The sequence below is a fragment of the Apodemus sylvaticus genome, chromosome 3 (assembly GCF_947179515.1).
Source record: "Apodemus sylvaticus chromosome 3, mApoSyl1.1, whole genome shotgun sequence".
NCBI lineage: Eukaryota > Metazoa > Chordata > Mammalia > Rodentia > Muridae > Apodemus > Apodemus sylvaticus.
Window position 1 is genome coordinate 145645404 of NC_067474.1, and position 27958 is coordinate 145673361.

General features: G+C 49.0%; 1 protein-coding gene across 1 annotated transcript; it reads right to left on the bottom strand.

The window, feature by feature from the left end:
- Positions 1-35: 35 nt before the first annotated feature.
- On the bottom strand, positions 36-27958 carry Oprd1 (opioid receptor delta 1). The gene is made up of 3 exons (XM_052177577.1): positions 27732-27958; positions 3827-4176; positions 36-577 (listed from the first exon to the last, which is right to left on the bottom strand). Exons 1-3 carry the CDS (start codon positions 27956-27958, stop codon positions 36-38), a joined length of 1119 nt encoding a protein of 372 aa, XP_052033537.1.

Genomic DNA, 27958 nt, shown 5'->3' on the forward strand with positions numbered 1-27958 from the left:
ACTTGGAGGGGCGCTTAAGGAGAGGGTCGGGTAGGTCAGGCGGCAGCGCCGCCGCCTGGGCCGTCGGAGGCAGTGCAGGCGGTGACACGCTCACGCGCGGTGGCCTGGCGGGGACGGCGGAGGCTGCCAGGTTCTTGGCGACCGCAGGGCGTGCGACAGATCTGGCGGAAGCAGCGCTTGAAGTTCTCGTCCAGGAAGGCGTAGAGAACCGGGTTGAGGCTGCTGTTGGCGTAGCCCAGCGCAATGCACAGATGCAGCGCGGCCACCACAAGTGGGTCGCGCCGATTGATGTCCACCAGCGTCCAGACGATGACGAAGATGTGGATGGGCGCCCAGCACACCACGAAGGCGCCCACCACCACCAGCACCATGCGTGTGATGCGCCGCAGGCTGCGGTCCTTCTCCTTGGAGCCGGACAGCAGGCGCACGCTGCGCAGGCGCAGCAGCATGAGGCCATAGCACACCGTGATGATGAGGATCGGCACCACGAAGGCAAAGAGGAACACGCAGATCTTGGTCACAGTGTCCCAGTACCAGCTGGGGCTGGGGAACTGCAGCATGCATACCACTGCACCATCTGAGTCCGGGAAAACAAGAAAAAACAGGGGTCAGAGGTCTGTGTGTCTATGGGGCGCTGTCTGCCTGTCCTCTTTCAAAATGACTAGCTGGGTGGAGGAGATTCTGATGTCTAGTATGTCCCTTTTCTTGGTGAATTCCTTCTTAGGCGTAAAGACCCCAGAATTGGTCCTCATCTGGGAGGTCCCCTTCTGTGTCCTCTCCCAGGTCTTTTGTAAGCCTCTACGTCCAGGCAGGAATGACAGTAATAATTTATCCCGGTAATGGCTGTCACAGTGTTAACTCAACAGTCCTCCTACCCATTTCCAGAATTGCTCCAGTAGATTGATCAGTACTGAAGATCGATTTAAACGGTGGATTAGGGCTGGCGATATAATTCAGTTGCTAGAGTGCCCCTGGTTCAATTCCCAGCACTGTATAAACTTGGGCCTGTTGGCACATGAATGTAACCCAAGCAATCAGGGAGCAGAAGTTCAAGGTCATCTTTGACTACGTTAACTTCTAGGCTAGCCTGAGCTATAAGAGATCCTATCCTAAAAAAAAAAGTTTGATTGTCTTCCAATTTCCTTATGATGGGACCAATAATCTATACACATTTCTTTAGTTACATTTAGATTTATTTGCAGAGTGTGTGTGTGTGTGTGTGTGTGTGTGTGTACCCTCACACATGTGAAGGCTAAAGGACAAACAAACCCACAGGAGTCTGTGTGGAGGTTAAAGAACAATATATAGTTGTCCATTCTCTCCTCCAACCATTCCTGTTTCAAGAATCAAACTCAAAACTGTCGGGCTTGGTGGCAAGCGCCTCTGAGCCATCTAGCCAGCCCTACCTTCCCCAAGGACATTTCTTAAGACAGTTGTGAAACAGACTCAGATACATAAGGTATTTAGCTCAATGGGCTCAAATGGTTGATGCCCTCACAGGAAAGATGTATATATTGGAGCCTAGAGATCAGGGCTAGGGCCTGTGTCTCAGGCAGATATCAGCTAATGTAGAGAACAACTTTGTACCAGGTGGGGTACCACACACCTACAATCCCACCACTCAGGAGGCTGAGATAGGAGGCTCTCATGTGTAAAGACTAGACAAAATTACATGTTGAGACCATATCCAAAAGGAAACTAAAAAAGCAAAGTCCTTCCCAACAGCCAACCCTGTTGGAAAAGGAAAGGGGAGCTTCCTGTCCTGGAGACAGGCTTGGACCAGATAAACATCTCAGGATACTGAAGGACTCTGACGCGGGCTGGAGGCTGGCCCAGGGACGCTCGAGATCTCTAGGAACCACACAGGAGACTTGCAGGCTGCGAGTCATGAGAAAGGGGCTGGAGAGCCACACAACATCTGGGGTGGTTCACGCTGGCAGGACCCCAGGGATGACTGAGGATCAGCGTGCCTATGGGTGGTGGTACGCAGAGGGAGGAGGGAGGGAAGCCTCCTTGGCTTGCTCCCAGCAGTTAATGACTTCTAAACTCAAGGCTCACGGTGAGCCTTGGATCCCTGCTGCTCAGTCAAAACCAATCGCTCAAAGGTTGTATAACGGCCCTGCGGATCTTCCCCTGAGGGTCAAGGTGTCTAAGAGGTCTCCTATCAGTCATCTTCCCCTATGCTACCCGGAGCATCAAGCAGGGGCCAAAAGGAAGGAGGACCTAAGGCCTGGAGCCTTGGGTCGAAGGCCGGGTCCCATCAAAAGCCCGCCAGTGAGGCTAGAACTAAACTGCCTGACTTGATTCTGTTTTCTTTTTTCTTTTGATAATATATAATTATATATAATATTATCATATTATATTATTACAATATTATATTATTATAATATTATATTATACATAATATTATAGTATTATATTATATACAACATTATATTATATATTATAATATTGTGTATGTTATATTATATTATGTTTTATTTTATTTTATAATATTATATATTATAATATATAATATAAAGCGGCCTTGAATTCAAGATCCTTCTGCCCCAGTCTCCTTGGTAACTAATGTATAGGCATCCTTCCATGCTTCTTTACATCGAGGTGGGGCCATGTGAACAGTTGACACTAGGAAGGGATAAGCAATAACATTGAAAAACAGTTATGATTTCTCCCAACTTCCTTTCTGTGTTTATGTGCTGGCCAGATGCCAACAGTGGATGATTTGGGGGCACGTCCTCTGGGAGTCTGGTACCCCCAAACTAACCTCCTACCCAATAGATTGTAGTGACGTGAGAAATACACTTTTTAAAGATAGTCATTTATTTTATTTATGTGAGCACTGTATCTTTATGTCAGAAGAGGGCATCAGATCACCTTACAGATGGTTGTGAGCCACCGTGTGGTTGCCGGAAACCTCTGGAAGAGCAGATAATGAGCCTCTCTCCAGCCTGAGAAGTAAACTTTTATTGTAAGCCCCTGAACTCTGAGGATGTTTGGTACTGCGGCTTTAGTGACTAATACAGATGCCCTGGGAAGTGCGAGTGTCGGCCACCCCCTCAGGATATTCCCTGGGCCCCCGCTTTGGTCATTTGGCCAATGGTATTTTTTTTCCTCCTTATTTTTCTTTCTTTGTTTTTGAGGCATGGTTTCATGGTTCATGGCCTCAAATTCATTATCAAACTAAGGCTAGCCCTGAACTCCTGATCCTCTTGCAGGGCTAATAAGTGTGCAGTACCACACCTGGTTTATGAAATGCTGGGGACTGATCCCAGGGCTCTGTGCATGCTGGGTAAGCAGTCTACCAGCATAATTACATCCTCAGGTAGAGCAGAATGTGCTCTTAACCACGGGACCAGCTCTCCTGCTCCTCCAGTGGTTTTCAAAGTGGGATAAAGGGGAATTTGGGATGGGTCTTCAGATCCTGTAGCCTCTGCTGCTCACTGGTCAGTGACAATCACACCCTGGCCATTTATCCATCTCCCTGTAATCTACACTGTCCTGGCCAGCCAGGTAATAATCCTATTATAAATTCCTTTTGGCTAGCAACCTTTCAACTGGTCATTTACCCTCATGACAGTTGACCACCCACACCCCCCACTGGCTGACCACCTACACCCCTCTTGGCTAACCCTCCCCCAGACTGACCTCCCACCCCCCACTGGCTGACCATCCGTACCCCCCACTGACTAACCACCCACCCACACCACCACTGGCAACCACTCCCACTTGCCCGAATAAATGCTTTGGAAATCCACAGAGGCCAGCAGATGGCCGGGCCCTCCTGTGGTCAGAGAGCCATGCCACAGCTCCCTCTCTCACTCACCCCGGGGCTGGGTCACTGCCATGACCATGATGGGTACCCCGACTCCTGAAGCCAAGACCCAGATGCATATGTTGATCAGCTTGGCCTTGGCCGGCGTCCGGAAGTCCAGGGCCTTGACAGGATGGCAGACAGCAATGTAGCGGTCCACACTCATCATCGTGAGTGTGAAGATGCTGGTGAACATGTTGTAGTAGTCAATGGAGAGCACAGCCTTACACAGCAGCTCTCCAAACGGCCATGTTTCCATCAAGTACTTGGCGCTCTGGAAGGGCAGCGTGCTGGTGGCCAGCGCATCAGCCAAGGCCAGATTGAAGATGTAGATGTTGGTGGCGGTCTTCAGCTTGGTGTACCTTGGAAGGGAGAGCACGGGTAACTGCCACTTCATTGACTTCAGCTGCTGTAAGACTGGGTGAGTGAAGGGACTTGCTCAAAGATCTACAAAGGGCGGGACCAATGGGGTGTCACATGCCTGCAGTCCCAGCCCTCAGAAGGCTAACCTGGGAAGACCGGGAATTTAGGACCAGCCTGGGCTACATGAGGCCTTAGATTGGGAGCCAAGGTGGGATTGGATCCTTGAATCACCCAATCAGCCACTACTTCTGCTCCCTGAAAGGGAAGGATCTCTGGAGCCTATGAGCCCAGCACCAGGGAGGCAGAAGCAAGAGGAAGATCATGAGTTTAAAGTTTAAAGCCAGTCTTAGCTTTAAAGATAATGGCACCTTGCAAAAAAAAAAAAAAAAAAAGATGGAAAGAGTTATGGAAACATAGTTTATGTAGAATGTAGCCCTGAGCCCAGTCAGGACAAAGGCAGGGTTATATAGTTCAGCTGCTGGAGGGCTTGCCCAGCAGAGGTCAGAGACAACTCTCACCAGCCCGAGATGATCATACTTCATCTATACAGAATGAAGTTGGGAGTTTGACCATTCACCTGGCCTCTGGGGAATATGATTGGTCAGCTCTGAGTGACAGGCTCTGCTGGGACCTTACACCTTCTGAAGTGTCCTCTGCGGTAGCCCAGGGGTTGGGTTCTGGTCGCGTTTGGTTCCACCCAGGCCTCCTAACCCCCACAGAACTAGACCCAACCTCTGTGAAAGCCATGGTTCCCTCCCTTTCCTGTCCCCATGCTGTGAGGAAGGTGAGCCACGTTCACTGTCACACTTAGGGTGTGAGCCCGGGTATCAGGCTGGAGGTATGCAACCAAACTGCCCCTAACACCCCCAGCATCCTCCACGCGCTGTGCTGCACACAGCCAACCACAGCACTGCTTGCAGGGCTAGTACACATACAGCCATGGTCCCTTCTGTACAGGGCCTGGGCTGAGCAGGGGAGGTATGGAGACAACTGTCCCAGAGCAGAGACATAAAGACACAGCCACACTGGAGCAAGGTAAGGTTCTTTCTCACATCCTAGACCGGTAAGAAAGTCCAGAGAAGAGGCCAGTCTGGTCTACAAATCGAGATACAGGACAGTCGGGGCTGTTACACAGAGAAACCCTGTCTCAAACAAAACAAACAAACCTGATGTTTACGGGGCTGGAGAGTTGGCTGGGTGGTTAAGAGTGTTTGTTGTTCTTGCAAAGGACCTGGGTTCAATTCCCAGCACTTGTATGGAGTCCCACTACTTCCACAGGCACCACAGATCCATATAGCGGACAGATATGCATGCAGGCAAAGCCCTCATACACACAAAATAAATCTAAATAAAAAGCAACCAAATAACCAACCAACAAATCAACCAGCCAAAATGTCCCGAGAAGGGCAGGCAGGCAGGCAGGCAGGAGAATGCAGGTTACAGCTGGAGAACTCTGAGGGTGGAGAAAGCAGAGACCAATTGCAGGGTGTGGAAGGGAAATTGTGCACCCATAATCATAAACCTAGCACTCAGGAAGCTGAGGCAGGAACATTACAAATTTGAGGTTAGCCTGGGTTTCATATTGAAACCCTGTCTTGGAAAGACAAACAAATCTTTGGGTGTGGTGGTACACACCTGCAAATCCAGCTTGTCACACTTCTTTTTTCTTTTTTTCTTTTTTCTTTTGACTTTTTGAGACAGGGTTTCTCTGTGTAGTCCTGGCTGTCCTGGAACTCACTCTGTAGACCAGGCTGGCCTCGAACTCAGAAATCCACCTGCCTCTGCCTCCCAAGTGCTGGGATTATAGGCGTGCACCACCACCGCCCGGCTTGCTTGTCACACTTCTAAAGAGAATACTGAACTCTGTTTTTTTTTTTGAGAAAGGATCCTTCTACATAGCCCCGGCCGTCCTATAACTCACTATGTAGATCAGGCTAACCTCTAACTCACAGAGATCTGCCTATCTCTGCTTCCCAATTGCTGGGATTAAAGGCATGCATGCTCCCACGAAGCCCAGCCAACCAAACTGTTAAAGCCTTTCCTCCAGTATGGATCAGAGGTTTGGGATTTTTGGTGTTAGTTTTGTTTGTTTGTTAGAGAAGTAGGAGAAGGTGAAGAAGGAGAAGAAGAGGAAGAAGGAAGAAGAAGAAAGAAGGAGGAGGAGGAGAAGGAGGACTCTCTCACTGTCCTTCCAGACCAGCATCTGTCCCACTCCCTCCCAAAATAACTAGGAGCAAAAGTTTCACTTGGAGCCAGTCTCGGGAAGTGCGTCGTCTTCAGCGGGGTGTGGATTGCAGCTGTGTGGGAGGCGGTCTCGAGCCCACAGCTGACTCTTCTAATTTCTCTGCTCTTACACAGAACAATTCGAGGCTGTTCTTTGCCTGCTATTTTGATTTGTGACAGCTCCTTCCATCCCAAGAGGGAGCTCGGCTGCTGCTGAGTGGGAGCTGAGGCTTCTGGGGCTGGTCCCTGTCGGGCTGAGAGTCTGGCTGGCTCTCTTGCTCTCCACAGCCACGCAGGACCCTGATGGCTTCCTCAGGGCCCCTGCGCTCCAGCTGCAGGAGAAAACCACAGGCCCATTCTGCTCTCAACCCCCCCAGGACCTCTCCAAAAGCACCCTCTGTGTTCCCTAAGTTATCTCCGACCTCCTCTGGGATCCAGGCCTTCCAAGTCTACTCTCCTGACTAATGTCCTTCACCATATGGCCTTTCTGTCATTCCTTAAACACATGAAGCCCAGCCCTCCTGAGGATTTCCGGACTTACTGCCACCCTCAACCTCCAAATTTGTTATGGCTTGCCATTTCACTTAACCAAGCCTCTATTTGGACATCTCTTCCAAGAGGCCCTCTCCGATCGCCTTCTCTCAGGCCACGTCTGTATCTCTAGCACGTGCCAATGCCAGTGTCCTCCCTGAGGAACTCACTTTCTCCCAGGACTCTGGCCCCTGTATGCTCCCCAAGTTAGAGGGCTTTGTGACCATCTGGTTCCCTCCCAGCCCAGCCCGCTCACCCCCCAGCAAGCAGTGGGTCCCTTTGACATGCGTCACAGTGATATCTTATTCCAGGGCTCATGAGCTCTCATGGATGTTTTCCTTTCCATAATTTTATTTATGTTTTTATTCACTTTACATCCCAATCGCAGCCCCCTCCCTCCCTCCTCTCCTCTCCTCTCAGTCCCGCCCTTGCAAATTCCTACCCCCCCCCGTTACCCCTCCCCTTCTTGAAGGAGAGGGGGTTAGCCCCACTTGGGTATCACCCCACCCTGGGACATCTAGTCCCAGCAGGACTAAACACATCCTCTCCCACTGAGGCCCAACCAGGCAATCTAGGTAGGGAAAGGAGATTCAAACAGACAACAGAGTCAGAGGCAGTCCCCACTCCAATTATTAGGGGACTCACATGAAGACCAAGCTACACATCTGCTACAAATGTGGGGGTGGGGGTGGGGGTGGAACTAGGTCCAGCCCCTGCATGCTGTTTGGTTGGTTGGTTTGAATTTTTGAAAGCACATTTTGGTCTAGGTTGGGGTGGAACTTGATGTAACTGAGGATGACCTTGAACCCCTGATCCTCCCCCCCACACACACACCATTTCCTGAGTTCTGGGATTGTAGGTGTGTGCCTCCACTCCTGGCCTCAAATACCGGCCCCCCTTTTTCATTTGCTTATTTCTATGTACACATTGTTAAACTTCATCAGACCTTTAAAATACTTTCCTATTTAGCTACATTATTTATGTGTTCCTCTGTTTTTATAGTGATCTCCTTTCTAGAGCCTTCCTCTTTCCTTCTGCCTGTGAGGCTGGATGCTGTCTCGGGCTGGCTGCACAGCTCTCCTGTCTCCTGGTTTCAGAGTCTCCCTGCCCCTGGGTTTACAGCCTCACTACAGTGGAGCACACCCCGTAGCCACTCCCTGAGAAAAGGCTTATGGGAGCAAAGTTATTATCACCTTCTCTGAAAATGTCTTCATTCTAACTTCTGGTTCCTTTGATAGTAAATATGATCATGGATGGAAATAATTTTCCATCAGAACATTTAGGAGGATATGGTCTCCTCATCGCCTTCCTGGCAACACCTGGTGGTACCAGAACCAATCCCGATTCTTGATGCAAGCTGTCCCCCTCACCCTAAAATTGTTCCTTTATGCTTAGCCATCTGGTAACAGGGGTGACACTGCTTTGGAGTGACTTTTTTTATTTGCAGTTTGCTGGCTCGATCCTTCTGTATGGAACAGGTTTCCTGGACAGCTTCTGACGTCTTTTATTTTTTATATATTTTTAGTGCAAGGTGTGCTCTCATATATATATATATATATATATATATATATATATATATATATATACACGTCTGTGTGGAGACCACAGGTGACCTCGGGTGACCTTCCCATCATTTTCCATCTTTGGGGATTTTGGTTAGGTTTGGTTTGGTTTGGTTTGGCTTGGACAGGGTTTCTCACTGAACCTGATGCTTGTCGCTTCAGCTAGACAAGCTGCCCAGAGAGCACTGGAACCTGTTTGTCCCCACCGCCCTCCTCCCTACATGTACTTACTATAGCACCCTGCTTTTTCCAGAGTCCAAGGCCCACACTTGGGTCCCCTGCGAATGTAGCTTACTCTGCTACCTGTTCAGTCAAACAGGGTCTTTTTGATATAATCTCCAGAGAACTGCCATTTCATTACCCTTGGGCCGTTCTGTTTACTTTAGGGGGGCGTTGTTTTTTTGTTTTGGTTTTGAGACAGGGTTTCTCTGTGTAGTCCTGGCTGTCCTGGAACTCACTCTGTAGACCAGGCTGATCTCAAACTCAGAAATCCGCCTGCCTCTGCCTCCCAGAGTGCTGGGATTACAGGCGTGCGCCACCACTGCCTCGCTGTTTACTTTTTAAAACTTACTTAGCTGCTTGTGATTTGTTTGCCCCAGGCTTTCTTCTCCCATGAATCCTTCTCTAAAAGCTACAGCTTCTTGTTTTTCGGTTCCACTGTCCGCTCCCGACTCTGAGGACACCAGTCATGTTGGTTTTATATTTTCTTCTGTTCTTTGTTATCAGCTTCGCTATCTTGGCCGCTCTCTTTGATCCTGGAGAGTCCCTTCAACTAATGGTGGGAGTGTGACTAAAATTCAGTCTTTAAAATAAGGCCTGAGTAATGAGCTGGCAGTTGTGTCTGTGAGGACCCACGGGAGGAGGGCCAGCGTGAGGACCCATGAGGGCCCACATGATGGTCCTGACAACTACTCGGGGGATTTGCTACAAGGGACTTTCACACTGAGAATATGTAAGTATCCATTTCTAGAGCTAGGCACGGAAGCACATGACTCTAATACTTCTACTTTGGAGGTAGAGGCAGAAAGATTAGGAGTTCAGGGTCATCCTCTGCTATATAGTGAGGATGAGGCCAACCTGGGCTCCATGAGACCCTGTCTCAAAGGAAAAAAAAATAGATCTTTAATTTTGTTCTGTTTTACAAGGTAAGGTTTCTCTGTGTAGCCCCAGCTGCCCTGGAACTCACTCTATAAACCAGAATGGCCTGGAACTCACAGAGATCCTCCTGCCTCTGCCTCCTAAGTGCTGGGATTAAAAGCATTTGCCACCACTGCCCTGCACTTGATTGAAGCAATGTTCTTGGAGTGACTGGGTAGTGCATTGCTTTGATCCTAGCATTTCAGAGGGAGAAGCAGGTAGCAGAGGGAGAAGCGAGTAGCAGAGGGAGAAGCCGGTAGCAGAGGGAGAAGCAGGTAGTCTCAATGAATTTGAGAGCAGGCTGATCTACAAAGCAAGCTCCAGGTGAGCTGAGGCTGCATTAGCAAGACCTTGCCTCAAAATAAATGAATAAATAACATTCATGGAGTATGATTTCTTGCATGAGGCAGGCACTATCTCTGCTCATCCTCACGGCAACTTTGGGTTGATACCATTCTACTGGGTTGGCACTACATGCCTACAATTCCAGCACTTGGATGACTGAAGCAGGAGGATTGCCAAGAGTTCAAGGCCAGCTGGTTACGGAGTAAAACCCTGTCCAGTTTGTCAGTCTGTCACCTGGACTCTCCCTGCCCTGGTGATGGGTCCAGACAGGAGGCCACAGCACTCAGATGGTCTCCACATGTTCCAAGTCCCTCTGGGAGGCAACCTGCTCGTGGTTCGGGTATGACCAGACTTATTACTAACATCACAGGCATAGCGACAGGCCCAGGGGACAAGGTGGAGAAGGCCCACTCATGACTAAAGTGCTCACCTCTGTCTAGGCTTTCTGGACAGCTGGAGTGCCTCTGCTTCAGTTTGTTTCCCTGGCTAATAACAACTATTGGACATTTACCGTGTGCAGGCTCACAGAAGAGCCATTTACATCATTTAATCTCCACAGCACACCATGGGAGCGCTAGCAATTATAGACCTCAATTTATCAAGTGTGGTAATGAACTTGTCGAGATGGCAGTCGGGGAGAGGCGTGGTGAGATCCTGGTGGCCTACCCCGAACGCCGCCGCATTCCCTCTGGATTCCTCTTAGCTTCTCCCCTGCGAACGCAGTGGGCTGTGTGTGTCCCTCACACATCCGAGAGCAAGGATGACATTTGTCTTGCTCTCCTAGAAGCCTGGCGCCTGACAGCAGAACCAAGCACAGAGCAGGTCCAAGCAGGCGCCCAGGACACGTCTGTGGAAGGGGATGTATGTCAAGTTGCCTGTCCTCCACATCAGGAAGGGACCGTGACCTCTGCTCTCCCATTCCCAGCCGTCTGGGTAAGGACAGGTAGAGGGGGCACACTGACGGGTACCAGTGGATGGCATCCATCAAGTATCCTAATCTTCAGAAGTAAGCAGCCACAGCCCAAAGGGCTCAAATCAGGGCGTCTGTTCTTTATCATTCCTCCGTGTCTCTCCTCCCTCCTCCCGTCCCTTGGCCAGGTCCCCGGAAGGATGCCTGGACCTGATCCTCTTTGCCCTGTCTGAAGTGAATCAGCCCTGCAGGTGGTGAGAGAAATCTTCCCTCATTTATCCGATGGAGCTAATTTGATTTTAACTAAATGGAAGTGGTAATGATGTTGTTTTTCTCCAAAACAAGGGCGTGAGACCTAAAATCAAGAGCAGGCGCAGCAGCAGGAGCGACAGTGCAGTCGACCTTGTGGGACCTCAGGATGCAAAATGTAACACGGCCACTTCAGCCTGCACAAAACATAGCTTCGGTGCCCAACCAAACCCACTGTAGATCGCTGAAGTATTTACAGTTAATATTCCCCCTAAATGCCTTCTCAACTCTGACATGTAACAGCTATTTACTGGAGAATATTCAAACACAGAGTTGCAGGAGGTAGAAAGATCTTCATTTCTGGTATTGTGCCAACATGCAAATGCCATTTTCCATGAAAGGGAGCATGTTCAAAGACTGTCATAACCTCTTAGCAAAACGTGGTAGCCATTTCTCTGTATTCGTATACGAATTAATATAATTTTTGATGGTCACTTTACAGTCCAGAGGTCATTAAGCTTTTTCTCCATGGGGCCATCCTCCTCCCCCCCCCCCTCTCCTTCTTCTGTGTGTATGAGTGCTTTTTGCCTGTGTGTATATCTATGTACCATCTGTGTGACTGGTACCTGATGAGTCCAAGAAAAGATCATCACATTCCTAGAACTGGCATTACAGACATTTGTGAGACACAGTGTGGGTATTAGAAATTGAACCCAGCACTCTAGGAAGCAGAGGCAAGTAGATTTCTGAGTTTGAGGCCAGCCTGGTCTACAGAGTGAGTTCCAGGACAGCCAGGGCTATACAGAGAAACCCTGTCTGGAAAAAAACAAACGCAAAAAACAAAAACGAAAGAAAGAAAGAAAGAAAGAAAGAAAGAAAGAAAGAAAGAAAGAAAGAAAGAAAGAAAGAAAGAAAGAAAGAAAGAAAGAGAGAGAGGGGGGAAGGGAGGGAGGGAGGGAGGGAGGAAGGAAGGAAGGAAGGAAAGAAAGAAAGAAAGAAAAAGAAAGAAAGAAAGAAAGAAAGAAAGAAAGAAAGAAAGAAAGAAAGAAAGAAAGAAAGAAGGAAAGAAAGAAAGAAAGAAATTGAACCTGGGTTTTCTGGAAGAGAAGCCAGTGTGTTCTTAACTGCTGAGCCATCTCTCTAGGCCCCATTTATGTAAAGACATAAAAAAGAAAATTTTAGCTCAAGGACTATACGGAAACAGATAGTGGGTCACACCTGGCAGTACAGGTGTGCAATCCCAACACTTGAAGCTGAAGCAAGAACGTCATGAGTTCAAGGCCAGAGTGAAGCTGCACAGTGAGACCCTGTCTCACAAAGGTGTAGGCTGGGAGAGTGTTTGCCTGGCATGCTGGAAGTCTTGTGTTCAAGCCCCAAGACTGACAAAGCCAGGTGTGGTAGCACCGGCCTGTAGTCCCAGCACTCAGGGGTTCAGAGTCATCCTCAGATACATAGGGAGTTTGAGGCCAACCAGAAGCAGAAGATCCTGTCTCAATAAATGACAGACAGATGACTGGGATAAACTACTCTTACTCTGAGTCCGGAATAAAGTCAACTGGAAATCCTCCACTGAAGGATGTGAAGGTCCTTTCCACTCTCCTGCTGTCATAAATAATACTGTAATCAAACCTCTGTGGTTCCTTGGGATAAAATCCCTAGAGCCTCAGAGCCAAAGGAATATTCAAAGTGGGAACAGCAGGTGCTCCAGACAAGTTCTGTGCGGAGACTTGGGGACGGGCTTGCATGCTGGGAACACAGGTCACTAATTCTCCTGCTGAACCGGCATAACCACACAAGAGAGGAGCATCACTATGCCCGTGGAGAAGGCTGAGGGGAGGAGAGGTGAAACTGACCAGCAGGCCTTAAATTAGGTCTCGGTTCCTGGGATTCTAAACTCCTAGCCATTGCCCTTACATTCTCCCAGAGGTCAAGTTCAACCCCTTTGTTTTACAAATGAAGGCTCTGAGGCTTCTGAGTTACAGCAGTGGCCCCAGAGGCTGGGTGAACTAAGAGGGAATGGAGACTCTTCAAACAAGTCCAGCCGGTGCCAGCAGCCCGGTGTGGTGTGTGGTGTGTGTGTGTGTGTGTGTGTGTGTCCTGTGTGTGTGTCCAGCCGGAGCTCCCTCTATTTGCAGACAAAGGGTGATTACGCTCCCAGAGGACCAAAAACAAGCCTGGCTGGGCTGCGAGGACTGTGAGCTGAGTCCCTACCCACCACTTAAGAGGGGTGGCACTTGGCCAGAAATTAATTAGCTGTCTCAGTTCTGGCAGAACCTGGGAAGGAAAGTGGTTAATTATAATGAAGCCCAGAGAGCTTATCAAGGGGAAGATTATGTCTAGGTCACGGAAGCAAAAGGCCCCTGGGTTGACCGTGAGTGGCGAAACCTGCCAGGCTATACCTAGCAATAACCAGGCCAAAGGCCTAGCTTCCATCGAAAACCCAGAGCACACTCAGAGTTCTCCATTCCCTGATCCTGACCCTGCTTAAGGATGGCTGGATTGTGGGGTGAACTGTATCCAGATACCATGGAAGCTCCAAGAGTGTAGAATCGGGGGCTGGCAACATGGCTCAGTCAGTAAAGTGGGCTCTGTGTAAGCATGGGGACCTGAGATCAATCCCCAGGAGCCACAGAAACAAGCCAGGTGTGGTGGTGCTGAGGAAGCAAGACAGACAGACAGACAGATTTGCTGGGACGTGCTGGCTGGGTACCTAGCCTGCCCAAGCTAAGGCTTTGCACCCCAGGATCCAGTGAAAGATCTTATCTCAAACAGCAAGGTAGGTAGTTCCTGAGGCACGACACCCTGAAGCTGATACTGGGGTGTGTGTGTGTGTATGTGTGTGTGTGTGCGCGCGCGCGTGTGTGTGTGTGTGTGTGTGTGTATGTCTATATATGTGTGTGTATATGTCTGTGTCTCTGAATGTCTGTGTGTCTCTCTGTGTGTATGTATATGTCTGTGGGGTGTTGGAGGGAGGAAGAGAGAGAGTTCTTCAGTGTGGTAGTCAGGGCCTGGGTTTCCAGAAACAGGCCCTGACCCTCCTACAAACCATATGTGCCAGACTCCCCCACCCCACACCTACTCATAGAAACAGAGATGAGTAGTCGAGTGTTTGAAAAAGAACATGGAGGCTCGTGTGTGCTTCAGTGGTAGGACAATTGCTTAGTATGCACAATGCCCATCGTTAGATAGACCGCACACAGAAGGAAGGGGTTAAGGGGGCGGGGGAAGAACAGTATCGTCCCAGCTTTGATGGGACACAGGGGTCACTGTTGCCAACCATCAGAGAAAAGCTCCTGGAGGAGAAAGTCACTTACTAAAGTAAGTGAAAAGGGCCCATCATCCTAGCACCCGGTCCTGTCCCTTTAATCTGGTGGCTAGTGGGTTTCTTTTGTAGAGCCCAGCACCTCTATCAATGGAACCCAGTCCCCTTTAGAGAGCTAAGAACTATTTAGTGAGGCTTCTTAGGGCTAAGGCCTGCGTGAGCAGGGAACAGGGTAAGAATGGAGGGAACAGTTTCTGCTCTAAGAGAAGCCAGGAACAGAGGAGGGGCCAGAAAGGGCCAGAAAGGGGGGAGAAGCCAGAGAGAGGGGGAGAGAGAGAGAGAGAAGAGAGGGGGAGAGAGAGGGAGAAGAGGGAGAGAGAGGACAAACTGTGGCGATGCCACTGCCATAAAGCCTCGCTTACCGATCATCTCTCATCTCTGTGGTCAAGACGCCTATGCAGAGGGCAGAGGTCAGAGGTCAGCTTGCAGCTGCCCACCCTAGGTTTTGAGACAGGGACTCTCAGGAAGCCTGCAGTTCGCCTTTCAGCTGGGCTGGCTGGCCTGCGAGCCCCTGGGATGTGCCTGTCTCTGTCTCTGCCCCTGCCTGGCACTGGGGTCACAGAGGCATGTTGTGACACGGTTCTGTGGGGTCTGAACCATCTCCGCAACCTGATAAACAGAGTTTTGTCTCTGCCTCTGCTATCGTTTGAAGGAATCTCAAATTTCCCATGGTGAGTGAGGTAGTAAGAAGAAACAACCAAATATGGGGTTGGGGAAGGGGCCTTAAGAAGTGACCAGGGTTAGATAAAGCCAGGAGGGGCTCCCAAGATGGATCTGTGTGGCACCCACCTATAGTCCTAGAAAAGTGGGAAGCCAGTCAGGTGGATGGCATACCCCTTTAGTCCCAGCTCTCAGGAAGCAGAGGCAGGTGAGTTTGAGGCTATCCTGGTCTACATGGAGAGTTTTAAGGCAACCAAGGCTATATAATAAGATCCTGTCTCAAAAAAAAAAAAGTTTTTTTTTTTTTCTGGCTACAAGTCTATTCAACACTAAACAATGTCCTCCCGTTTTATTGAGGTGGCTGATGACATCCACGGCTGTATCTCTGACCTGGAAGTCAGCAGCTGACCCAGGCCCAGCCTTGGCTCTGGTCTCAGGATGGCTGTGGCCAGCACGGTGTCGGGTGTGGTCTCCAGAAGCAGGCAATCACGGACATATTGGGGAATTTGTGGGTAAGATACTAGTAGAAATGTCTGAGGAAAACCTTTCCTGGAGCCTGGAGACCTGAGGGGATACATAGCTTCATGCTATTAGAGCTGAGCTCACTGTGGTCTGCCTGCTCTGGGTGAGCGGGCATGCGAGAAAGCGTGTCTTGGCTACTAACACTCCCTCCATAAAACGTTCATCACTAAGTACATGGAGATTTGCCATTTATACAGCGTGGAGGCCTCACCAAAGGTTTATCTGCTCACACCTGAATGGGCTTCCTTCCTGGACATCATGGGAAAACTAGCAGTCTTGTTCCAAGATACAATATTTCCCTGATCTTAGGACCAAGTCCCAATTGAGAAAAGGTTCCTAAGGTCTCCAGAAGGCAGTCTTCACCTGGCACCTACCACGCTGAAGTGCTAACAAACTACGAATTCTGAACTTCTTTTATGAAGGGGACAGAGTTCCTTCATACAATGAAGCTCTTCTCCGGCATCGGCATGATGGCAGCCTGGTCTGACAAGATTAGAAAGTTCTTTATCACTCTTTGTCACACAGCCCCCCTCCTCTAAGTGATGGGAACCAGGAGGCACTTGAATATCGTCATCGCACTCAATCCTGACAAGAATCAGCAGCTAGCAGGGACCCTCAGCACTGCCCCAGAACTAGGCAGCTGGGAGAGTAAAGCTCTGAGAGGCAAAGGAGTCTGCCCAGGCTCCACAACCCTGTCTAACCTTTGCCTTTGTATGTCAACTCAGCTAAACGACTGTACACAGCTATCAAACTCAGGGATGGCTGGGAGGGAGTTTTATAATCAGCTGAGTTTAAATGAAGGAGATTAACCTCGATCACCTGTGGGAGCCCTATCTGAAGAGTCACAAGGCCTTCAGAATAACTCTGAGGGCCTCTGAGATGGCTCAGAAGGCAAAGGTGACTGGCACCTAACAACAGAAGCCTGGTAACCTGAGCTTGATTCTTGGAACCCGGGTAAAGGTGGAAAAGAGAACTGATTTCTCCAAGTTGTCCTTTGACTCACGCTGTGGAATGTGCCACCCCACTCCCCAAAGCTAAACTGAATGAAGTATTGCTTTAGGACACTGAGACCTTCCCCTTCTGGAAGAAGAATCAGTCTCCTATGGAATCTGACAGCTTTACTGGAGGGTTTCTGGACCGGCTGGTTTTGTGTGTCAACTTGACATAAGCTGGAGTTATCACAGAGAAAGGAGCCTCCCTTGAGGAAATGCCTCCATGAGATCCAGCTGTAAGGCATTTTCTCAATTAGTGATCAAGGGTGGGAAGGCCCCTTGTGAGTGGTACCATCCCTGGGCTGGGGGTCCTGGGTTCTATAAGAATGCAAGCTGAGCAAGTCAGGAGAAGCAAGCACCCTTCCATGGCTTCTGCATCAGCTCCTGCCTCCAAGTTCCTGCCCTGTGTGAATTCCTGTCCTGACTTCCTTTGGTGATGAACAGCAATGTGGACATGTAAGCTGTGTAAACCCTTTCCTCCCCAATTTGCTTCTTGGTCATGATGTTTTGTGCAGGAATACAAACCCTGACCAATCTGGAGACTCTTGTACCAATATCAGATTTACCTATATCAGACCCCCGGAATGGTAACCCACTGGCTCGTTTTTCAGTGATAAAAATAGAATTAATAAAGACTCAGGCTAAGCTCAGGGTCAGCGAATAAGGGTCTCGTCACCCCTTATCCAGAAAAGGACATGACCTGACATTGGATCGTGAGGGTCAAGGTTATAAAAGCCATCATGGCCAGGCGGCAGTGATACACATCATTAATCCCAGTACTGGGGAGGCAGGGGCAGGCAGATTCTGTGAATTTGAGGCCGGCCTGGTCTACAGAGAGAGTTCCGGGACAGCTAGGGATACACAGAGAAACCCTGTCTTAAAGGCAGGTTGTGGGGCTGGAGAGATGGCTCAGCAGTTAAGAGCAATGACTACTCTTCCAAAGGTCCTGAGTTCAAATCCCAGAAACCACATGGTGGCTCACAACCATCCATAATGAGATCTGACACCCTCTTCTGGTGTGCCTGAAGACAGCTACAAGTGTACTTACATATAATAATAAATAAATCTTCAGGAAAAAAAACCACCATAGGCGAGTAGTGAAGATTACGTGAGAATTTGTGTCTTGGATCTTCTAAGGATAGCATGGCTGCTCCACACGCTAGGCTTTGCCAGGCTGCCCTGGGGTGACCTTCCTAAGGAAGCAGGTGGAGCACCGCATGGCTACCTGCCCATCCAGCAGCTCTGCTTGCTCCCCCAAGGACTGATGGAAAACCACCAGACACTGGGCACTCTGGCAGGATACACATTTGTAACCAAGGGAAGCAGATGCTGCCCCACAGGTCCTGCAGGGTTATCTGGCTCAGCCAGAGCAGCAGTTTCTCTCCTGACTTAACCTTTCTCCCGGGGGCCCAAGTGCTAGGCAGCCAGGCCACAGCATCATAGCACCGACTCTTCTGTAGGAGCCACACAAGCCTCATCAGGGCACACAGGCCTAAAACGCTTCCTCCCAAGCCCGCCTCTGCTCAGCTGTCACTTCTCATATACATCTGCATTCCCTCCACCCCATCTTCTTTGCCTGTTTAGTTTTCTTAATTGCCTGTGGATAGTGTGTGTGTGTGTTTAGCCCCCCTCCTTGAATTTCAGAACCTCTGCCTTTCAAGAGCTGAAACTTCAATTGTACACCACCACTCATTTGCTGAGTCAGGACTGGGAATTGAACCCAGGGCCTCCCAGCACAGTAGGCAAGCCCCTCCTCCTCCAACCGGATCACGCTCTCAACCATGTGTCTGTCTTCTGCTGACTAACTTATTGCCTATCCTTTCTCCATTAAAAAACGGCAGCTCCCAGAGGATAGGGACTGCGTCTCTGCTGTTGCTTTGTGCAGGTTTCTGGAAGTGTGTCTCAAGTTCAGGAAGAGCCACCGGTAGGAAGGTGCCACCTGCTGCTATGCGGTAATTTAGTGCCTCCCAGGTCACAGACCAGAAAGCAGGCTCAGCAAGGGACTTGGATCTGAGCCCATTTAGCCACGTCTCCAGCGGCTCTGCTCACACTGCCCCCAGGAAACCTGGGGTTCTGTAGGTCTGGATGACAGTGACCACAGTCCCCAGAACTGCCCTATGCAGTCCCAACACGACTGGCAGGGGTGGGACATAGCTGTAGTCGCAGGACTTCCACTTTAAAGGAGGAGTCAAGTCATCCTGTGACGTAGGGAGTCAGGGGACAGTCTGGCCTAAGTCAGTCTCTGTCTCAAGTAAATTTTAAAAAGAACCCCTTTCTTTTACATTTTAAATCTTTTGGTTATTGTTTTAAAATTAACTCAGTTATTTATTTTTATTTTGGGTATAGGCAGGGTTTTAGTTTGGGTGGTTTTCCAAGACAGGATTTCTCTGCATGCCCTAGAACTCATTCTGTAGACCAAGATAGCTTCAAACCAGAGATCCACCTGCCTCTGCCTCCAGAGTGCAGGGATTAAGGCATGTGCTGCCACTGCCTGGTGTGTATATCGAGTAGCCTGCATGTGTGTTTGCACACCACGTGCATGCCTGGTGCCCGTGGAGGCCAGAAGAGAGCATCTGATCTCCTGGAATTAGAGTTACAAACAACTGTGAGGCAACTGTGGGTGTTGCCAATTGAAACCAAGTTCTCTGGACAACAGTTGATTTCCTGAGCTGTTGGGCCATCTCCATCCCAAGAGCAGGCCCTTCCCGCTCAGTGCCCCCCCCCCGCCCCCCCCCCCATGCCTCCACATTCTTTTTTCATGCACACTACTGTTGTAGTAAATATTTAATCTCAATCTGGGCTTTCTACCCTGCCTTTGATCATTCACTTCCCAGATAAAAGACATACAACCTTTATATTCATAATAAACCTTTCAAGCTCTTAGACCTGGGCAGAGACTGGCCTCTAAGCTATGACGATCTACTTCCCAATCAATAACTTCGAGTTATAACTTGCCATGTTCTATCTGGGCAGGTTTTAATTCCAACTGGCCAGCCCTCAAGGCCATGTGTTCAAGATTCTTATACTGAGATGTCTTCTCCTCTCTCCACTTTCTTCTCTCTCTTCCTTGTGGTCCTGCTTCTGACCGAAAGCCCAGCCAAAACTCTACCTACCCCTCTTCTGCCCAGCTATTGGCCGTCTGCATCTTTATTCAACTAGTAGTTTGGTTTTTTTTTTTTTTTTTTGTTTTGTTTGTTTTTTTGTTTTTTTGTTTTTTTTTGGTTTTTTGGATTTTGGTTTTTTTCGAGACAGGGTTTCTCTGTATAGCCCTGCCTGTCCTGGAACTCACTCTGTAGACCAGGCTGGCCTCGAACTCAGAAATCCGCCTGCCTCTGCCTCCCAGAGTGCTGGGATTACAGGCTTACAGGCGTGCGCCACCACCGCCCAGCTCAACTAGTAGTTTTTGATTAAGGAGAAAGGTCACATAGTATCACTTTTTGTGCACAACCAGGCTTTGGGCAAGTAACCATACACATAAATAAAAATAACATTTTTTTTTCTTTTTTGGTTTTTTTCAAGACAGGGTTTCTCTGTGTAGCCCTGGCTGTCCTGGAACTCACTCTGTAGACCAGGCTGGCCTCAAACTCAGAAATCTGCCTGCCTCTGCCTCCCAAGGGCTGGGATTAAAGATAATACATTTTAAAAAAATTATTTGTGTGTATGTATGTGTGTGTGTGCTAACACGTGTGAACTGAGGACCTCTGGAAGAGCAGTCTCTGAGATTTCTCCAGCCCTGACCGCCCCCTGCTGCCTGTGCTACAAGGGTTCTTGTACTGAGCTCTGGCATCTCCTGAGTAGGAAATCTTCTGACCTTGTTGGACTTTGAAGTTGAGGCTCTGTCTTTTCCCTCATCACAGAGGCTAGGAAAGCTGCCGAGGACAAGCTTCTTCCCTGCCCTTCCAGGCCTGAGACAAAGCCACTGATTTCTGCAGCTGTGCTGGAGAAGCTATAAATCAGGAGAACACAGCCAGATACCCCACCCCACCCTGCAGCCCGCAACTGGAAACGGGGCCGCGTCAGCCTGCGTGTTGGTAACTTGCTAATTTAAGCCAGGCTTTCTATTCTACCCTGCGATTACCCTCCTTCCTGTGCATGTGACGATATTCTGGGTGGGCAATTTGATTTCAAAGTCCCAGGATCCTGAGTTTAATGAAATCATGCCTTCCCTTGCCTCTCAAAGTCTAGATATCTGGCAGGGGTGTGTGTGTGTGTGTGTGTGTGTGTGTGTGTGTGTGTGTGTGTGCAGGGGTTGAGTCCTTGGGTCACAGGGCTTGAGACTTATTCTTGTGATCCCAGCTGGAGGTGAGGAAGTCTGAATTTTTGCCAGTCTTATCTTTTCTCCATCTATTTTATTTTTAAGATTTATTTATTTTATGCATATGAGTACACCACCATTGCTCTCTTCACACACACCAGAAGAGGACATCAGACCCCATTACAGATGGTTGGGAGCCACCACGTGGTTGCTGGGAATTGAACTCAGGACCTCTGGAAGACCAGTTGGTGCTCTTTTTTCTTTCTTTTCTTTTTTTCTTTTCTTTTCTCTTCTCTTCTCTTCTTTTCTTTCTTTCTTTCTTTTTTTTTTTTTTTTTTGATTTGTTTTTTTCGAGACAGGATTTTTCTGTGTAGCCCCGGCTGTTCTGGAACTCCTCTGTAAGCCAGGCTGGCCTCGAACTCAGAAATCCACCTGCCTCTGCCTCCCAGAGTGCTGGGATTACAGGCATGCGCCACCACCGCCCGGCTGCAGTTGGTGCCCTTGACCACTGAGCCATCTCTCCAACCCCACTGTTGGCTTTCTAGTGTCTGCTTTATCCCTTCAGCAACAGGACGCTCTCCATACAGGATGGCAGCCAGTTCTTCCTTAAAGAGGTTTGACTGCAGGAAAGGACTATACAGAAATCGTAGGAGATGTCTACAACCACAAACATTCAAAATAATCATAGAAGCCAGGCAGGGTGGCACACACCTACAGTCTTAGCACTCAAGAGGCAGAGGCCGTCAGATCCCCAAGTTTGAGGCTAGTATGGTCAACAGAGTGAGTCCCAGGACAGCCAGGGATTCACAACGAAATCTGTCTTTAATGCCCTCCCCAACAAGAAAGAATACTCCAACTAGTCCACTCTACACTGAGGAGATGACTCAGCATTTAAGAGCACAATAGTTCCTACAGAGGCTCCAGGCTCAACTCCCAGCACCCACTGGTTGGTTCTCAACCACCTACAACTCCAGTTTCTTGGGATGTGATGACCTCTCCTGGCCTCAACAAGAACCAGGCATGCATGGGTACATGTCCAAACACACACACAAGGCATGCATGGGTACATGTCCAAACAAACACACAAGAAAAAAATCCACACATAAAATTAAGTAAATAAATCTAATTTAAAAATTAAAAGAAGCCAGGCAGTGGTGACACATGTCTGTAATCCCAGCACTCTGGGAGGCAGAGGCAGGTGGATTTCTGAGTTCGAGGCCAGCCTGGTCTACAGAGTGAGTTCCAGGACAGCCAGGGCTATACAGAGAAACCCTGTCTCGAAAAAAACAAAATCCAAACAAAAACAAAAACCAAATTAAAAGAAAAGGGCGATGACAGGCCTGGAAAATGACTCCGAGGTTGGGAACACTTGTTGGCGATGCTGAGGACCCAGGCTTGAGTCCCAGCGTCCACATGAAGGCCCACAACATCCATTAGCTCCAGTTCTGAGAGATTTGTCGCCCTCTTCTGACCAACTTGGACATCAGGCATGCACATGGTATACATATATACATGAAGGCAAAATACTTATATAAAATAAAATAAATAGAGCCCAAAAAAATAAAAATAGCAAATACGTTTTAAGAATACAAGTTGCTCAATAGAAGAATACACTCACAATATAGCTATCAAAATCCATGGACTTTTAAAAATATTTATGTATGTATGTATGTATGTATCCATCTATCTATCTATCTATTTATCTATCTATTTATTTATTTATTTGGTTTTTCGAGACAGGGTTTCTCTGTGTAGTCCTGGCTCTCCTGGAACTTACTCTGTAGACCAGGCTGGCCTCAAACTCAGAAATCCGCCTGACTCTGCCTCCCAAGTGCTGGGATTAAAGGCATGTTCCACCACTGCCCAGCCTATAAGAATATTTTTTTTCATTTTTTTATTCGATTTATTTTTTATTTACATTTCAAATTATTTCCCCTTTCCTAGCCCCCCTCCCACAAGAATATTTATTTTTATCTTATGTGTGTATGAATGCTTTGCCAGCTACTTTGTCTATGCACCATATTCATGCAGTACCCTCAGAAGCCAGAAGAGGGCGTCAGCCTGGAGTTACAGAAGATTAAGCTGCCATACCTGTCTGTACTGGGGTTTGAACCTGGGTTCTCTGGAAGAGCAGGAAGTGCTGTCTACACCTGAGCCATCTCTCTAACCCTAAACCAGCTTTTAAAAAACTGTTTCCCTTATCCCTTTGGTTTTGTTATTTTGAAACAAGGTTTCAGTTTTGTATCTCAGGCTTGCTAGAAGGCAGGATGATCAGAAACTGAAGCCCAGTGTGGGCTAGAGTAAAATCTTGCTATTATCATCATTCACACAATCTTACAAAATCCATAGAACTGGATCCTGATTTCCCTATGCAATCCTAATTTCATAAAGACGTGTGTGTGTGTGTGTGTGTGTGTGTGTGTGTGTGTGTGTGTGTTTAGAAACAAAGATGGGGGAAAACCCCGTAAATGACTAAGCTTTCCTCTGCAGTAGGATTATGGATAATATCAACTTCTGCTGAAAGGTCTCCGGAAGTAACTATCTAGTTATCTTTATTATGAAAGGAAGCTTCTAATATGGACCTGATAAAGTTTCCCTGTAGCATCCAGCCAGAGCTCCCGCACAGTTTAATAAATGTTGGCTGAGTGAAGGCGAGGGAGCCTCACCCCTCCCCTTCACGGCCAGCTTTACGCATACTGCTTCTGAACAGCTACTGAACACCTGGAGCTGGTTTGCACCTCATGACTTCTTTACTCTTATCCCATAAGGGTCTACCACCCTCCCATTCCACAGAGCAGGCCACCGAGGCACAGAGAGATCATAGATGTATTGTTTAAGCACACTTAGAAAACATCACTGTCTGATGATGGCCACTGTTTGATAGTCATTGTATAACAGTCACTGTGATGGCCACTGTATGATAGTCACCATGTGATGGTGACTATGTGATGACCATTGAGGGATGGGCTCAGTGTTATGGCCCCTGTGTGGCTCTAATGTCCAGGTTTGCAGCTGCTGGTATCAATTACTGAGACCTTGAGATTTGCATAAACCTAGCCTCCTTCTCTCCCTGCCTCTCAAGCCTAGCACAGGCAGAGTGATTAAGGTGGTTTGGGGGCTCAGAAAGACCAGGACTAAGTCTGTAACCCTACAACTTGAGCAGTAGATGAGACAGGAAGAGGGGAAGTTAACATTCATCCTCAATAATACAGCAAGTTGGGACCAGCCTTGGCTACAGGAGACCCTGTCTCAGAACAAAAGCTGAACTTCCACTCCTTTGCAGTGAGAGGCACTTGCTGCCTCTGAGCCCATGTCCTGGTCTATGAATGAGAAAAGGTCCCACTGTAGGACTGAAGTGCAGGTTGGAGAATCCCTAGAATCCAGGAGAAGCTCAGGAGAGACTCTGTGTCCTTGGTGACTCCTCCTACTCACTCCACTGTGTCTGTGACTCACACACTCCTCGGGGAATGATCCTAAGACCTAGGAAATGGCAGATTCTGGGCAAGACCAGCAGGCCCTGCCTCGGCTCACTCTCCACTCCTCTGTTTTGCTTCATCCAAAGTCACTGGGCTAGTTTCTGCCTTCCTATTAGGTCTAGTGGGCTTGAGTTTCAGAGAGAGGCTAAGAAGGCTGGAGGCAGGGGTTCCGGTTACCTGTCCAGGGCTCCTCCCATTGCCTGGTACTGGCCTCTGATTCCGTAACAGCTGCTCTCTGTCTGTCTGGTCCACCCCTTTACGAGACCCACTCCTGGACCATCATTCTTCACAGATGGCTCTCCTAACAATCCTGACACACAAAGCCCCTTGACTTCCCAGCATGGAAGGCCCGAGCTTGGGGCCAAGAACCTGTCCAGACTCCGATTCCACATCCAGACTAGCAGCCAGAGAGAGCCCCAGCACACAGCCTGTCCCGACCACCCAGGCCTGTCTCCAAGCTTCCCCTTAGGGTCTCACTCCTTTCCCCCTGATCGCCCCTTGTCCCTATGCTCTATGGCACTCCTCCAACATCTATCTGCAACTTCTTGGGATTTCTAAACAGCAAAGACTTAAGTGGGTAGACTCAGACTGGCTCCAGGCACTACTGAAGCTCAGAACAGAGCCGACGCCTCCGCTTCCAGCAATCCCAACAGCCCTTGCGCTTCGGACAATCCCGACCACCCCAGGGAGAAGGACACCACTTTTATGGTTCTCATGCCTTTGTCCTGCAGCCTCTCTGCCTTCATGGTCACCCAGGCCCCAGTGAAACCCTCTGCTCCCTACTGTACCTCGACATGCTATTCTCTCTGCCTGAGATGCCTCACCCCACCTCTCCATTAAGCCAACTACAGCATCCAGGACAACTACTTCTCAGTCCAAGGATCACCTCCTCTGGCTAAATCAAGTCCCTGCTCTGAATCCCACAGCCCTAGGATCCTGCATTTGATCCTAGAGTTGCAACAAACCTTGGGTTCCTGGAGTGTGGCTGTAAGGGGCCAAAGGCCATGTGAGGCTTGTGGCTGGGCATCAAGGGCTCTCATGCCTTTAGTTTCAGTACGTGGGGGGTGCGGTTGGGGGGGCAAGGCAGGTGGATCTCTATCAGATGACTTCAAGGCCAGCCTGGTTCTACACAGTGAACACAGCCAAGGCTGTGCACTGCCCTCCCTCAACCCCCACCCCCCCAAAAAGAAGGAAGCCTGAGGCTGGGCAGGTGTGTTGATGATGAACATCAGCAAGTATTATTGTTCTATTTGTTGACTGACAAAATGTGTGCCCTTGCAGGATGGGAGACAGGGCCCTCTGTGGAAACTATAGACAACTAAGCCCCAGCTACCCACTCTGCACACCTGCAGCAGCTGCAGAAATGCTGGTTGATCCAGACCCCCAACACTCACCAAAGGCCTAGGATGCTTCCAGGTGCCTGCTATGAGGCCACTACCTGCATGCCTCCGTTAAATCTTCCCAACAGCCTGTTGTGGGGTTTTGGGGGAGAGGGGGCGTGACAGGGAGGTTGGGGAGGGTTGGTTTCTCTGTGTAGCCTTGGCTGTCTTGGAACTCGCTCTATAGACCAGAGTGGTCTTGAACTACACACAGAGATCTGCCTGCCTTTGCCTCCCAAGTGCTGGGATTAGAGGCATGCGCCACCACTGTCTGTCCCCAACAGACTATTCTAAGTGTTGTATATTTCCAAATGAGGTAAATGAGGCTCAGGGAAGTTGAGCTGTTTGGCCAAAGCCACATTGTTAGGACATGTTGAAGTTGGGATAGAAACTGGGTACAATCTGCCCCACAGCCATGACCTTTACCTCTGCACTGTGCCATCTTTATGGAATGTCTTCTGCATGAGAGTCCAGAATCTGAACCCCTAATCTGAGCAAGAGAGGGGACAGAGGCAAGAGATACATGCAGTCTAAACAAGACAGGGTCTTAGTGCTCCCAAATCTCAAAGGTGTGGCTTGAGAACTCATCTCAGCCCGGGGCACCTAGGCAGCAAACAGGGGGAAAGCAAAACCTTTCATTTACATACTGCAAGTTGTGGAGCCTGCTGTGAGCCCTTACCTTAGTACAGGGTCTGGAGGGGACACTTTACTTACCTCAGTGTGCTCACAGATATGGATGAGTGGGAAACATTTTGCTTTGTTAATTCAGGCAGTTCTCAGCCTTACGTGTCTGTAGGCAAGTACTCTGCCATTTAACTATATCCCAAGCCTCAAATTCTCTATGTAACCAAATGTGACTTTGAACTTCTGAGCCTTCTGCTTCAACACTCCCCAGGGCTGAGGTTACAGCCATGGACCACCATGTCCAGTTTATAGTGTGCTAGGGACTGAACCCAGGCATTCATGCATGCTGCAAAAGCTATCAATCAAGCTACATTCTGTGTCCCCTAAAGGTCCTATTAATAATCTCATTCTACTTATCTATCTATCTATCTATCTATCCATCCATCCATCTATCCATCCATCCATCCATCTTTCTTTCTCATCTATCTATCTATCTATCTATCATCTATCTATCTTTCTTTCTTTCTCATCCTCTCTTCTTTTACTTTGAGAAGGGGGGCAGTGTCTTGGTATATTCTCTAACTGGCCTTAAACCCACTCTGTAGCCCAGGCCTCAAGGAGGATAAACCTGCCCTGAATCATGTCCTGAGTTCCTGACCACATGGCCACCGGGGAAGGGAAGAGAAAACCCAAGGCCAGTCCACAGGAACTATAGGTCTCTTCATCAGAGAACATGCAGCACAAAGACTGGCGTTCAAAGCCATCCTGGGTGTCTCCATCACCTAGGACCTCTAGAGGTTCAACAAGAAAGGATGCAAATACACTCTCAGTTTCATGCAGAATCACAAACGGATGTTTTGGGACAAGCACTCACAGAGCAAGCACAGAAGATGCCTGCTAAATGTGATTTGGGTAGTGTCCCCATAGCTCGAAGCAGACAGCATGCTCCAGAGACCTAAGGTATCGTGTAGAGCACCTCAGCTCACCCCTGTAAGGTTTCAGAGGACCAAACACACATGCTCCTGTCAAATTGCCCAATCACCAACTGTGTGTGTGGCAGACACATAAAGTGATGCCAAACTGTCCCACCTCTGTGATGCAGAAGTAGAGATGTCAAGGATCATTAAATGTTATGTTGTTAGGTTAAGCTAGTGCAAACACACACACACACACACACACACACACACACACACACACACACACACGCGCGCGCGCGCGCGCGCCCTGTCCTCATAATCCCAGAACACCTGGCCTCTATGCAGGGCTTTCAGGAACCTGGGAAGTCGGGGTTGGGTATCCTGATCTACAGACAGAAGTGTCCACTCTGACCCTGGGACCAAACCATGCGACACCCTCTGCCGACTCACCGGACGATGCCAAACATGACGAGCACGTTGCCCAGCAGCCCCACGGCGCACACAGCCGAGTAGAGCGCGGTGATAGCGATGGCCAAGGCGAGGGACGAGGCACTCCGGGCGCCCGGCGACCCCGAAGCATTGGCGCCCGCGCTGGGGAAGGCGCTGGGAAAGGCGTCCGAGACGTTGGTGAGGAGCGAGAACTGCAGCTCCGCACGGGCAGAGGGCACCGGCTCCAT

Coding starts and splice junctions, on each gene's coding strand:
- Oprd1 (XM_052177577.1), bottom strand. CDS start 27,958: ATGGAGCCGGTGCCCTCTGCCCGTGCGGAGCTGCAGTTCTCGCTCCTC. Junction 4,177..27,731: donor GTCATGTTTGGCATCGTCCG/GTGAGTCGGCAG, acceptor CTCCCTTCCAAG/GTACACCAAGCTGAAGACCG. Junction 578..3,826: donor GGCAGTGACCCAGCCCCGGG/GTGAGTGAGAGA, acceptor TCCCGGACTCAG/ATGGTGCAGTGGTATGCATG.